Here is a 14898-nt window from a genome sequence, read left to right as displayed (position 1 = left end):
GACCCCCCCGCCCCACCCGCACCCGCCGCGGGACCCCAGGGGGAGGGCCTGCTGGCCGCTGCCGCCGCGGCCGAGGGGAAGTCGGGGAAGCGCGGCGGCGCGAGGAGCCGCCAGGATGAAGCTGGTGAGGAAGGACCTGGAGAAGGATAATGCGGGGCAGGTGACACTGATCCCCGAGGAGCCCGAGGACATGTGGCACACCTACAACCTGCTGCAGGTGGGTGACAGCCTGCGGGCCTCCACAATCCGGAAGGTGCAGACCGAGTCGGCCACGGGCAGCGTGGGCAGCAACCGCATCCGCACCACCCTCACCCTCTGCGTGGAGGCCATCGACTTTGACTCGCAGGCCTGCCAGCTGCGGGTCAAGGGCACTAACATCCAAGAAAATGAGTATGTCAAGATGGGGGCCTACCACACCATCGAGCTGGAGCCCAACCGGCAGTTCACGCTGGCAAAGAAGCAGTGGGACAGCGTGGTGCTGGAGCGCATCGAGCAGGCCTGCGACCCAGCCTGGAGCGCCGATGTGGCAGCCGTGGTCATGCAGGAAGGGTTGGCTCACGTCTGCCTGGTCACTCCCAGCATGACGCTTACCCGTGCCAAGGTGGAGGTGAACATCCCCCGCAAACGGAAAGGGAACTGCAGTCAGCACGACCGGGCATTGGAGAGGTTTTACGAGCAGGTGGTGCAAGCCATCCAGCGGCATATCAACTTTGAGGTGGTGAAGTGTGTGCTGGTGGCTAGCCCAGGCTTTGTACGGGAGCAGTTTTGTGACTACATGTTCCAGCAGGCGGTCAAGACTGACAACAAGCTTCTGCTGGAGAACAGGGCCAAGTTCCTACAGGTAAGGAGCTAAACAGTCTCCACAGTGGGTAAAAAGAGGCTGAAGAGCTGTCTGTGATAATAGAAGATAATTATAAGGGTAGCGGGAAATAATTCACTTATTAGACAAAATAAATTTCTGTCTGAGCATCATAAGGAAACTATTCTCATGCCTCCCAAACTATAAGGTAGTTATGCAGGATGCAGGGATGGTTCTTTCCTGGGATACCTTAATGTGGAGTAGAGGAAGTGTTAAATATTTCAAACTCCCTGTAAGGGCATATTTAATCTTCAATTAAGAGTGAAGTACAAGTTGGAAAATAGTTTAACTGTAGTGTTAATCTGTCATGCTATATAACATATATGTTTAATAACAGCTTTCTAAAGCTTTTTAAAGAAGAAAAAAAAAAAGTACATGGATGTGATAGAGGTTAGTTAATTGTGGTGTTAGTTTTGTACTACATAGTTAAAGGTTTTGCAGACCACAGCATTTTTTCCTGTTCCTTAGTCATCTCATTGATTGAGTGGGTGTGGTTTTTTGCCTTTCACTGAAATAGGCAAACTCAGAGCCTAAAATAAGTTTTCCTTTTCATAAGGAGACTTGTATCATTTTTTAACTGTAGTAGGCCTGTAATCTATGCTTGCAAAAGGCAGGGGGGTGGAGAAGCATGCCCCAGCACTTAATGGTCACAACGTTTAGGAGACAAATTGCACCAAGAAGCCTCCTTCTGCATTTGTAGCAAAGCGATAATAGTAAGTGTAAAAGTTTTAATGTACTTCACAGCTTTGCAAGCATAGTAGCTATGCAGTTGTGCAAGACTTGATGCTGTTGCACTGTGGGTCTGCAGTCTTAAGAGGTCTTCCTCTCCTGGAATGCTTTAAAAGGAAGAGGCTTAAGTCTTAGTTTCTTAGTAGTTTCAAGTGGACCTATCTTGAGGACTGTCTGCAACAGCTTGCATATTTGACCCAGTCTTTGAATAAGAGAAGCAGCTTTCCCGCACTTCGTAAAATACAGTTTAAGGGATTTGGTATAGGCTTTGGTTTGCAGGAGAGATCCTTTAAGAAAAGAATCAGGTTTCAAGAAAGAGGTAACTTTCTTGAATGATTATCAAGATAAATATTATGTATAGCGGAAGCTGTTTGTGATTGGCTAATCAAGAAAATGGTCCTTTTTAGTTAAAAAAACCAAACCTTTGACTTTTTTTACTCTAGGTCCACTCTTCCTCGGGACATAAATACGCATTGAAGGAAGCCCTCTGCGACCCAGCTGTAACTAGCCGTCTCTCTGACACTAAGGCAGCTGGTGAGGTCAAAGCCTTAGATGACTTCTATAAAATGCTGCAGCATGAGCCTGACCGGGCTTTTTATGGTCTAAAACATGTGGAGCAGGCCAATGAAGCCATGGCAATTGATACCTTGCTGATCAGTGATGAGCTTTTCAGGCACCAGGATGTGGCTACACGCGCCCGATATGTTAAGTTGGTAGACAGCGTACGGGAGAACATGGGCACGGTACGCATCTTCTCCAGCCTTCATGTGTCTGGAGAGCAGCTTGGCCAGTTGACGGGGGTGGCAGCCATCCTGCGCTTTCCTGTGGCTGAGCTCTCTGACCAGGAAGATGAATCTAGCTCTGAAGAGGATTGATAACAGTGAACTTCACGGTTTCTTTACCAAGTCATGTTGAAATGACATTAAAGACCCTCCCTTCCTAAATACCGTGTGCAGATGTGCCATGACCTGTAATTTAAGTTTTTGATAGTATTTCATACAGCATATAGCTCTGCTCAGCACACTAATGGATATCTGTTCTGTGGTAATGATTATTGGTATGCTGTGCATTGGAGTTGACTGTTTTTGCAAGTTACACCCTGGACCTCCAGCAGTACACGAAACTAATTTGACTCCCCAAAGCTGCTCATTCTGCATGTTAAGGCAGACTGGCAGCTTGGTGTTTTGGAATGTGTATGAAAAGATAATAAACTAAGAGGGAGAAAATTATGTCAGACTGTCTATTTCTGTTTAAATGCTTGAAAACAGTATTGCAAAACAAAGGTAAAGGTTTTTGATAGGTCATGCAAGACCTTGATCTTATTAGGAATTCACCATTCTTCCCAAGATGTGGCAAAGGAGTGGGATAACATTATCTGTTAGGGGTTTTTTTGGTGTTATGAGTCTTAACTAAAATATTTCTGTGAAACACTTGAAGCAATCTTTCAGAAACCAGACCCTTTAAATTAACCATTTCCTCCCTGATATGATAGTAGACGCAAGACAAATTGTGAAGCTCAGTGCACCCATTTCAGTTACCTTTTTGAATGCTGTTATCTTGGGAGATTGTCCTGACGGCTAACAAGGTATGATGTATCTTGTCATTGACTGTGTTCTGATGAATTGGCATTGGGATTGTGTAACACCCAGTTCTGAGAAGGTATATGAAAAGGCTTACAAAATCAGGACCCTAGTTTTCATGAGGAATCTTTTGACAACAAATAGTTTAAGTAAGTTCATAATCTGGTATTTGTCTCTTTGTGTACGTCTTTAAAAACATACATAAGCTGTGATACAGAAGTAAGGATTACAAATTTATAAATTGAACTTCAGCTTAAGATAATGACAACTGTAAAAATCAAAATTACTTTTCCAATTATGTGATCTGCTCAAAGTATTGAGAGCCACTGAGTTTTGTTTCTTCACTGGACAATAAATCTTAGGCTGAGGAAGCAGAAACTGCTTTTGGATTCTGACATATCTGCAAGGGGATTGTTCAGTTTAAACCGATGTTTGATGGTGTAGGTTGTGTGAGTAAATAAGCATTTCTTTTTTTAAATGTGGGAGGGGGGCAACAGGAGAGACTTGCCAAAAATACATTTCATTTAAGAAAACCGTGGAAGACTTCTGAAATATGGAAAGGGACATAACAATGGAAGATTAAAAATAAAAACACACAAACTTTTAGTCTGGGTAGAATAATTTTAGAAAAAGCATTTTTAATGGTACTGTGTGCTAGCTCTGTGAACTTGATATTATCTATTGCTAGCTGCAACATCTGCCTAAAATCCTTGATAGAGCAGTACTTCTGGGTTAAAAGCCATCTCCCCTTTTCCCATCGCCCACAGAGTCTAAAGAATGCATGAACAGAACTTAATTAGAGCTGTACTTTATTAACACTTTGATTCTTCTCTCACTGAAGACAAGCAAGCCCATTAAGACAGTTGTTCAGAGTCAGCTTGCACAGATAAACTATGTTAATTTGAGCTTTACGTTTTTGTCTTGAATGGTGTTGAGCGCCACAAGTCATAGAATGCTCAGGTAGGCTTCCTTCAGCAGTTAGGACTGGTTAAATTAAAATTTCTTTTTTTTTCTTTTAAAAATCTGCCTAAGCTGATTATACACTTTGCCTGCTAGAAAGCACCATGATTCTTGCTGTGTACGGAGTTTAATGTAAAAACATAAGAAACAGGTAGAAGAATCTGACCTTCAATAAATATTATTTATATGCAGCAAACTATGGCTTTAAATAGGCTCATAATGTCTAAACAAAGTCATTAATTTCTTTAAGATAAGCTGGTATATTAGTATTTCCCTTCTTTTAAGAAATGCTAATTTGTTGCAATTGTACACAAATGATGCTTACATTCAAAATTGTAATACAGCAGGAAATTCTTCATTTAATTCTCAGCAAACTGAGAGACAAATCAAACTGTTCCTGGGTTGTGGAATGGTTTGCTATTTTATTAGACCAAATTGATTCCAGTTATTCCATTTTAAAGAAGAAATTATGAAGAGTTTTTGCTGTGTACTATAAGATCACAATGGCAATTCTGCAAGTCTATGCTTTGTGCTTGTGGTGTGGTATCACCAAGGAAAAGAAGCAGCCATTTTGCTGCTTATTTGTTTTTTAAGGTATAACAGCAAACATCTAGTAAGAAAATATGTTCACAGTGATTCTTTTCATTATTTACACTTAGAATTAAAATTCTGCACAGACTTTACAATTTATGAGTATTTTTCTTTGTTTAGCTATTGCTATCATGGCATTAAGACTCTGAAAGAAATACACATCTAGTTGCCCAAAGTATGGAAGGGTGGGATTTTTTTTTTTTGGTAAGCATTTTTGTAGTAAAACAAATATACAATCACTATGTAGACAAATGCATCCTGTTTCAGGAAACAGCTTAAGGGCTGTTAAGGGTATTAAAAGTAGCCTGTGTTCAGTAGTTGGCAGATGCTTGACCTGGCAAAGTTCCAGTGTTGCTAGTATCTTTTACATTTAAAGGAAGTTTAAATAGTTGAAAAGTCCATATTGACAAAGATGCTTGCTTAACACAGACCTTAACATCTGTGTGTAGATCGCACTTACGCAGATGACACATGTTATCTGCAGATCAAATGAGTAAGTACTAGAGCCATGGGAAAATATTTTTTGTGTCTCATCTCTGGAATTAAACATACATGAACTAAAAACTGTCCACAATATGAAAATTGTTCTCTTGCATCATAAAGCATTTAGTAATTTTGAACAGTGTTTCGGTTTAGTTTCTGATTATATTCTGATGTAATTCTGTGAATTACTAGCATCATTTATCTTCCAATTTTTCAGTTTTCAAAGTAAATGAATACACATTGTATGACTTGTTAATGTTTATTACGTTTGGTGGGAAGAAAGCTTTAAAAAGTATCATGAAATCGGCTTGATCCTGAACCCTGCTGTGCTCTTAGCTTCAAAGTTTCAAATAAATTCATTAATGTAGGTCATGAAGCCACTCTTGCAAACTCATACTTTGGAACAGGCTCCAGTTTGTTAGTTTTGTCACCTTTGGCATTTAAATCCAATTACTATTATATCAAATTTTTTTGTGGTTGTTTACTAAATAAAGTTTGGTGCAAAACATGAGGTCACTACCAGGAAGAGACCAAAATAATCCTACTAGTTATAAAGCAAAATAAAAGATAAATCTTTCAGTAAAACTGTAGAGCATTTAACAGTATTTGACCTGGGGAATTCCTCATTTCCCTCCTTCCTGTCTTCACCCTTGTACACTGTATGAGTAAAATGCTGGTAATAAATGATCTTTCGACCATTCCCTGACCAGCAGTGTAACAAGAGCCCATAGCTCTTCAGCTTAATTTGTGATGTTAACTAGCATGATGTTTTTAAAGCCATGTAAATGTCTGAAGTAATTTTCATTTGCTACTGTTTTCTCAAAGGTTAAGTAGCCCTGAATATTAAAACTGTCTTACTTACCCTTTGAAAGTTTCTTAGTTTAACTTCTGAGCTGTTGACCTTGGTTTGCCTTTTTCTATGAAGGTATAGTACAGCTACCTTCTCCGTTGACTGATTTATAGCTTGAGCCTCTAATTTCTTTCTGGAAGCTGCATTATCCATCCAGAAAATGTGCTCAGTTTCATAAAGGCAAAGTGGGGATAAAAGGTGTAATCATGTGCATGTGATCTTTTTTAGTCACCCAGTCCATTCACTTTTCTCTCAGATTTTCGTACCTGTTTTTAAAGAAAATAAGCCTGTTTCATAAAGGAATAGGTGTCTAGTTTTGCAGGAAAAAACATGTTCTCAGGATGTTCATGCTGTTGTTTTATCTGAAGCCACATTTGTGCAGTGTGTGGTCTATTTCTTCTACAAAAGATCTAAGAAAGCAATTTTTAAAATGTGAAACTGCAATTAGAAGGTCTGCAATTAGGAATCCTTGTTTATAACCCAAAATTGGAATTCGTGCAAGACACATAAGAACAAAAAAAATGAAGGAATGACGTCAGAAAACTACTTATCTTTGTACTTTTTAGATACGGCAAAACTTCAGACTTGAATTTTTTTTTCTTGCTCTCTGATACGCCAGTTGCTTTTATCAGTTGTTCCCCCCCCCCTTTTTTTTTAAAGATAAAGTTAAAATGTTTATTTTGGAATGAAGTTCTTAAAATGTAGAGCTAGGTGCAGCTGAAGTGGTTCAGGTTGATGACTATCAAACAAAAAATTTTTTCTTCAAGCTGTGCTAATGTGGGGAATGATACAGGTCTGGAGTTGTCCCCTTCTCAGTTCTTGTTAATTATGCACCTGCAACTTATTGCAAGGTAAATGATAAAAGTTTTGATGCTGTTAGGATTTCTTAGATTTAGTTTGATTTGGCAGATGGTGGGAACAAAAGAGAGACATGGTGTTGCAGTAGATTATTTTGCAGTATCTGTGTTTCTCTTATAATGGCCAGAACTTGCTTTTAGAGACTGTTGTATTCAGATTTTGTGTAGCAAAATAGTATTTTGCAAACTCATTATTCTGCTAATTTAGAGTTAAGAAAATGCCTAACCATTTGGGTCTTGTGATGATTCTTATAATTCTTAACTCAGGCTCTGACATGGGTTGAGCCTGGGCTTTTTCAGTAGTGGAAACAGTAAACATAGGCTGTAGAGCTTCTTGTGTGACGGTTGCCCAAAGAATTGCTTAATAAGCATGATGTTTAGTCCTGCCACATTTTTTATGCTTGACTCAAGTAGGGCATTGACTTTGATTTGAGGATAACTGCTTGCATGATACAGAATATAAAGGAAAGAAATGTCTCCAGTCTAAACAACCAAACTGTAGTGCATATTCCCTGTAAACTTCTGAATTTGACTGTTTCAGAAATGCGGTATAGCTTTTATGTGAAAAAATTGGCTCCTAAGGTGTCTTAGCCTAAAATAGAGTGTGAGAAAAAGGTCTCTGAAATCATACTTGTTTATTCTGTTGTCTGAAAATAATTCTTCCTCTTGTCCCACTTGAGGGCTGTACAAGAACCAGAGAGGGAGGCTGATATCAGACCAGGACTTCCTTCCAAGTCAGTGTCTTCTGGGAAACGCAGCACAAAGCAGCAGCTTTCAAGCTCTGCCAGCTCTTGTCAGATTTTGCTAAATCGATCTCTAATTTATTGCCCTTTTTTAGGGAAATGCTGTGTTCACAGCTAATGTAATTACTGTCCTGCTGCTCTAATAGTTACTTAGAAGTCAAATTAGAGCTGATCATGAATCCTCTGACAAAATAGCTGTTCCTTTAGAGAATGTTAATTAGTTGAAACCAGCCCTCCTTTTTAGGAATGTACATACCAGACTTGATGGGAAGTTTTTTCTCTGGTTCAAAATGGAATTTCTAATCAAAGCCAAGCTTAGAATAGCAAAGAAAGAGTCTAGGGGTTTATGGAGTCATATGGGACAGAAGATACGAAGCTTAAGACCCTTTTCTGTTTCATCGTTAACACTAGGCTAAAGATGCTCCCTTTTCTGTCAGTGTCTTTGGTAAGTACTATTCCACATTGAATAAGCAAATAAATATTTTGGCTGAGATTGCTAAACCACAACTGTCTCAGATGTGATATCTTTTGGCATGTGGGAGACAATTTTCAGATTTCTGATCTGAATGGGACAGGAGAGTGACTGAAAGCTGGGACTGTTCCTACCTAACACACTCCAGCTGTAGTCTTCATGTTTCAGAAAAAAGCCCTGGGTAGGGTTCCGTATTTCAAAAATATTTTGGACCTGGTGGCAGCCAAGCAAATCTGCTTTTGAAGACAGGCAGATAATTTCCCCTGCAGCCTTAATATAAACCCTTAGACACTCACATTACTTAGAACAAATGTTTTTAGCTGACTTCTTACTGAAAGGACTTCAGAACAAAGAAATGAAACACAAAATGTATGGAAAGATAATATATGTGTACGTGTATAAAGATGCCCTATCCTCAAAGAATGTGGTATCTTCACATTAAAAAAACAAACCTTAACTTGACTCTTTGCTTGTAGTTGCTTTGGTAGCTGAAGGAATGACTCAGGACGCAGGTGTGATAGTTATCTTTAGGCCTCAAGATTACTTTATGGTAGGATGAGCTTGGTAGCAAGTGCTACTTTTAGGATGTCTGGCAGTTGGTTGAATGCTCATAAACGTCTCCTTCAACGGTTTCTGAAGCTTTGAAAGCTACAAGCAGGTTTTGCTGAAGAGAATTGCCCTTTCTTTGACCTGCAGTGTTCAGCCTGGTGACTTCAAGTGTTTAATACCGGTACAGGTATTTTGGTTAGGTGTGAGAGAAATTAATTAATTGCATTTGTTTATCTTACCCGAATAGTTGCCATAAGACCATTTCTACTCCCTTTGGTAAAGAGAACTGTTTATCCCATATAATATATTCCTCTCCTGAGTGGAAATTGCTGTACTGCAATAGGGTGGCTAAGAGAAGCTGAGATGGACTTTCTTCAGATACGCTGCTGGGAGAACATCAGCCATCTGCCAGGACAGCTGTGCCTCCTGGGGCAGGGGCTGCCCTCGCTGCAGGCTGTACCTAGTTGCTGCTGGGACTGTGGTGGTGAGAGGCAGAAAAGGAGCAGCTGCCTCATGAGGGTGCTTTTCCAAGTTCCAGAGCTGTGAGGAAAGATGAAAAGCTGTGGTTCAATGGAAAACATGAGATGCTGTGTTGGGCACAAGACCTCTTCCCCAAAGAGAGCCACCATGGGTGTTTGAAATACCTGTACTCAGTTCTAACAACTCATCCTCAGTTGAGGGTAAGATGCTAGCTGATGTGGTTAAGCTTGTGTCTGAGGGAGAGGAGCCTTGAGCCTGAGGCTGAGACTTGAAATTGAGATACTGAGACCTTGCTAATCCTGTCACTATGGAGTAAGTAACTTCTGACAAGCCTGCTACGCCAAGTCTCGCATGTGGAGTCATTGCTGTATCTGAGGCTTGTGAAAGACTGTCTTTGTCTTCCTTTCATACCTGTCTGAAAGCGGCCTTCTTTTACAAAAGCAGTATGTAGTGCTTTGTGAAACAAACACCTTGATGTATTGCGTTGGCAATCAGCGTGATAAGCAAAGGAAAAATTTCTAGTCAGACATTAAAAAAAACGGACAACAGAAGCTGATTGAAATAAACCTTCCAGAGTTTTTGAGGAGGTGCTTGGTAAGAAGAAACAGTAAGAGAAAGCCAGAAAAAAAACGTTAAAAGGTTTGTTGGGGTTTTTAACAGTGTTTCAGGTTGTTTCAACTAAAGCATTGTTTTTTAAGATAACCAGACTAGTAAGTCAAGTCAGTCAAATGGCAAGTTTTTAGACTTTTTCTCTTGAAAGCCTCAGAAATCAGTTATTAGAAATCTATTAATACACAGTTATGCATTGTGATCTTGGTAAACAACAGATTTATGATTGCTTGAGCAATTGCAAGCCGTCTGCATATGTTTTATCCAAGTCTAGTTAGATGGTCCTGTGTATTTTTGTTATGAAACAAAAGTCCTGTTAAGTGTTCAGAAAGAATGAAATTAATGTTGACAATTAATGCTGACAACTGTGTGTCTAGCCTTTCCTAATTTTGAAGACTTGTCTTTCTAGCCTAAATAGGTTATATATATTTACAATAGTCTTTTTTTTTTTCTTCCAGGGGAGAGTATTGAAATTGTCACTGAAAAATGTTTAGGGCTTTAGGCAGTAGTATTTTGAAATTGAAGTTTTCACTTTTACTTCTAGAACACTTTTAAAACTACTTTGTTCCCTAGCTTAAGCACTTTTATTTTGACATAAGAACTGGCAAGAAATAAATGTATGTTGGAGAGCAGAAAGTTCCTACTACTGGAAAAATGAGAAGTTGGAACGGCCTTCCAGTCAGAAAAATCAGAGCAAAAGGTCGCTTTTATATGGAATTTTTTTACCCTGAAAAATATGATCTAGTTGCCAGCAATAGATAGGAATCAATTCAGCAATCCTGTACCCTACGCTCTGAACAGAAGCAGAGTGCTTGCTGTTGTTATTTTAGCAGAGCATTGTGTTGCCCTGTTTATATCAGTCCAATTCTTAGCACATATGTTCGCACCACATCCCAACAGACACACCAGATTGCACCACAATACTGACCTCGTGTAAGACAGGGATTAGCCGTTCTGAACTGATGGTGCCAAGATGCTTAGATTAGGTACCTGATAGGGGTTTAATGAGTACTTTCCTTTCGATCTTTGCCAGTTTGATGTCCTCCAGGAGCTTTAAAGTTCTAATAAATAATTTTTGAGCGTTTTATTTGTAAACAGGCATCAGACTCAAGTCATTGATCATTAAATATGTTTCCTTTAGAAAGCATGTTTTGTCCAACAATTCTGAAGCGAGCAGCTGTGAGGTGGTCCTCTGTGTGTATCGGCACAGCTTAGAAAAGTCAGTTTCAGACACAGGCAATAAACCAAAGAAGAATAAAAACAGAGCACAACATCAGCACTGCTGTGCTGCCTCGTAGCTGGGCTGGAAGGAAAAGCTGGGAGTGACCCGTTGCCACTCTCTGCTGCTGAAACTGTAGTTGAGATGCTACTTGCATAAAGCTGATCTTAAAATCTATGGTAAGGTAGCACGTATTTGCAGAAGGAGTATTGTGGGACATAAGGTGGTGGCACAAGGTTCTTTTGTGCCTTTTTAAGAGGTCCTTTTTTAACCCTTGCAGCTCCTGTTGACTTTAGAAGACTGAGCGACTCTTAAATAACACCAACATTGACCTTAGCTTTGCAAACTTCAATTTAGCCTGGACAAGTGGCATCTACACAAGAAAATAAAATTTCCTCACTGTTAAGTTTCCATGGTACTTTTGTGAAGTTGATGCAGATGTTTGACAGAAAGAGTAACTGGTTCTTCACGGAACTTCTGGTAACACCAGAATACTTTCTGAACAGGACTGAGATGGACAGATATCTTAAAATCACGGGTGTACTTCATGTGCCGTGGGTGGGAAATGTAAGTTATTAGCACCAGTAATTCATGTAGAAAGTTCTATCTTAAACAGCATCTAAAAAACAGGATGTTTTTCTACCTCTATAGTCCAGCTTTTATTTTTTGGGGGAAACAAACCTTCCTCTTATAATCTCTTCACGGCTAGTTCCAAATTTCCCTGAATTGTTTATTGACCAGTAAAAAAGAACTTTTGCAGTAAAAAGACCTGGGATTAATTCCATAGTGCTTTTGACTGGTTTACCAGTAAAATCCCTACACCAACGGTACAGCAACACAGGTGCTCGTGCTTTTACTGGCACTTGAGTGTCTTAGTCTTTAAAAATTAGTAGATATGGTTGATGATGTGTATTATTATGCTAGAGTTTTCAGCACATTGCTATTCAATATTGATAATTCATGGTGATATACTGGCTTTTGGAGAATTTATTAACTTTTTAATTAAAAAAAAAGTATTTTGACTATAAAAATATACCACATAAGAGAAGAATATTAAATCCCCATAAACTGTTACTGCAATTTTTAAAATTACTTTATTTCCCAAACTGGACTGTGAAATGGCAATGGTAGAGGCACTGATCTTGATCGTATTCCACTTCCAACATGTCACACATGATTATTTCAGGGAATAAGTTTCTAACATACACTAGAGGGGTATCTTTCATTCTCATTGCAGCTGAGCGATACTGGTGTGAAGTTGACATTGTGGCTTTGTCAGTTTTTCTGATGATCTCAGGTGAACACTGTATGCCACTTCCTGACTTACTGGTACATGAATCCATTTATAGAAAGTTCAGTTTTATCTGTTGCCTGTAAATTATGTTCACCTCACAGGTAGACTGGAGATTAGCTACTAACATATAAAACAGCTAGCCTGTGAAAGTCCTTGTGGTTGTCTTAGACTAGAAGATGAGTAAAGCAGCTTAAGTAAAATAAATACATGTAGCAGCAGTCTATGAATTGCCTAGTGCAATACCAGTTGTTCTTGTGGTTTGTTTTTTTTTTTTTTTGTCCAAATGAACAAACCTTTGTATTGCTGATCTTCAGTTTTTCTTAGGGTGCAGTGTCTTCTGTGATGTGTATGTGGTGGTGGTTTTTGTAGCCTTTTCTAGATTAGGCAGCTATTTTATGGTTGTTTATGTTGGATTTAATGACCACTGTGGTCATTTGCAGTCCCACGTTCTCTGCTTGGATTTCTCAGTTAAAAATGTAAAATGTAGGTTATCACTGAGACATATTCTTTAAACTGTCCAGTGCAAGAAAAGATTTCTTACCACAGTTGACAATTCATAGGCAGAGAGAAGTAAGGAAACAGACTGGCTGAGAATTATCTTCTCTTTTAGCAGTGAGCAGTCATAACTTTCAAACCAGAAGATCTCTGTATGTCTTGGTAGAGAGCTGATACCATGATTACCCGTGCCAGTGCATGCTTGAGACAGGCTCAAGATTTTGCTAGTGAGCAGGTCAGAGCTGATCTGTGCAATCAGGCAGTGCCTGCTACCCCGTGCTCCGGCGGGACAGAGCTGGCGTTCCCTGTGGGCATTTCACTGCTGTGCGGCTGGGGATGAAGAGGCACTTCCATCTGACCCCATGGTGTGAGAGCGCTAGCAGCTGGGGACCATTCATGGTGGAATTCCAGCATTTCAACAAATATGCTACATTACTGCCTGTAGCAATCTCTTATCACCTATATTCTCACTGTAGTAATTTTTCTGGTTACTGATAGGAGAAAAAAATAAAAAAAAAAATCTTGAACATTATTACTGACAATACAGTTGATTCATTGCAAAGAATTAACATATGCAATAGAAAAGAGGAATTGTTTAGATGATGGTTCATTTTTTTCAGTCTAAGCTCAATTTTTAAACCTTTCAAAATTTGCTCTTAGCAACAGTAGGTTTCATCCCTTACTCTCCAGTTCTGCTCTCAGAAAACTGCAAGTGTGATTATTTCAATACAAAAAAAATTGGTTTAAACTTTACTAGGATACTTACGGTTGTAAAAGTGTTTTCTATCTTAGACTGTTGTAGTGTCTCCCTGTGCCATTTAAATGGAGTTCAGTTTCGTAAAAATCCTTTTGATTTACATTTTGCTGGAACCTGTTAGCTCTATATAACAAGTTTGTCTGAAAAATAATGTAAGTCTTTGTGCTAAGAAGCCATTTAAAGTTTAAGAGTATTCAAGTCCCTGTTGAAGCATGGGAGTACATATTGTGAACAGGGAAACATGGAACTCTATTTTATGTAGCCATGACAGCAGAAGCTGGAGCAACACAGTGGTTTCCTCTTACTGTACTAGAAGATGGCTCAGATAAAGAAAATGAATGTTCTGTTGTGTTCCAATGAAAATTATCATAGACGCTGTATTATCAGAAATAATAGGAAAGGTGTTCTCTATACAACTTGACTATAGTTTGCAAGTTGATATCTTTTTTTCTTTTAATACACACGTCTGAGATTGAATTCTGAAGCATGTCCATCCCTGCTTGGCTCTGGAATTTTTGCGTGGTCAAGCTCTTTGCTTGCTTTTGGGGTTTTCTTTTCCCCCAAATCACTGCATAGCAGAGTTGTATGGGATCAAAGGAAAAGACAGATATTTGTAAGCTTCCATCTTTTCCCTTCCACTGCGCTTACTGCAGTTTCTTGGATCACAGCTGAATTGATATTGATGCATTTTCTGGACATAAAATATGAGCTATTGGCTTTTAGCATGCATGTTGACTGCATATGGTTTTGCTGTACTATATAAAAACTGGCTTGGATTTAATTTCTGTGGTGCTCTGCCTAGCTGGATGTGAGAGGGTCATATCAGGATATTTGCACTTCCTTTTAGAGGGTTTCTTCTCTTCCTGAAGCCTTGAGTGGTTCGGTTGAGAGTGAGCCAATGATTATGCTCAGCATAAGGCAACGAGAGACAGGAGATTGTAGCCATTGTGAAGTAAAGAAATGGAAAAAGTTGCTGCTTTTCAGAAAGCCTTTATTGCCACCAAAGCATTTCCACTCTGATTTCCACTCAGCCTTAAGACTTTGAGAAAAATTACCCAACAATCCCTGAAAACAATTGAGGAGAAAATTTAACGAATAATGATACCAAGTCAGGAAGGCAAAAAAAAGAAAAAAATTGTCCTTCATCTGGTAGGGAGATAGTAACATGAGTTTTCAGCAAGGCATCATTTTTTGCATCAGTTCTTGGATTATCGCATTTCCCAGAATGTTTAAAAGGAATTTCTGTCCTCCTGGGGCGTTTTATAGATGGGTGATTCTAAATTTGATGGGGTAGACTGATGAAGTCTAGACTGATCAGATAGACTGATTTTTTTTTTTTTTTTTTTTTTTTTTTTTTGTGGGTGGGTGTGG

At 39.2% G+C, this 14898-nt stretch overlaps 2 protein-coding genes across 2 annotated transcripts in view; both read left to right on the top strand.

Moving 5' to 3' along the window:
• The window catches only part of ITGA1 (integrin subunit alpha 1), a 75303-nt gene that overhangs the window by 5997 nt on the left and 54408 nt on the right, over positions 1-14898 (top strand). The window lies entirely within an intron of this gene.
• PELO (pelota homolog (Drosophila)) lies at positions 28-5574 on the top strand. The gene is made up of 2 exons (XM_009272534.1): positions 28-841; positions 2032-5574. The coding sequence occupies exons 1-2, from the start codon at positions 116-118 to the stop codon at positions 2461-2463; spliced, it is 1158 nt and encodes a 385-aa protein (XP_009270809.1). The 5' UTR covers positions 28-115; the 3' UTR covers positions 2464-5574.

Source organism: Aptenodytes forsteri, unplaced genomic scaffold, assembly GCF_000699145.1.
Source record: "Aptenodytes forsteri isolate BGI_AS27 unplaced genomic scaffold, ASM69914v1 Scaffold92, whole genome shotgun sequence".
NCBI classification, from domain to species: domain Eukaryota; kingdom Metazoa; phylum Chordata; class Aves; order Sphenisciformes; family Spheniscidae; genus Aptenodytes; species Aptenodytes forsteri.
This window is presented reverse-complemented; position numbering and strand designations above follow the sequence as displayed.

Bases quoted from the DNA above. Each gene is read 5' to 3' on its own strand.
- PELO (XM_009272534.1), top strand. From the start codon at position 116: ATGAAGCTGGTGAGGAAGGACCTGGAGAAGGATAATGCGGGGCAGGTG. The intron at 842-2,031 runs GTAAGGAGCTAA...TTTTTACTCTAG, and splicing joins ACAGGGCCAAGTTCCTACAG to GTCCACTCTTCCTCGGGACA.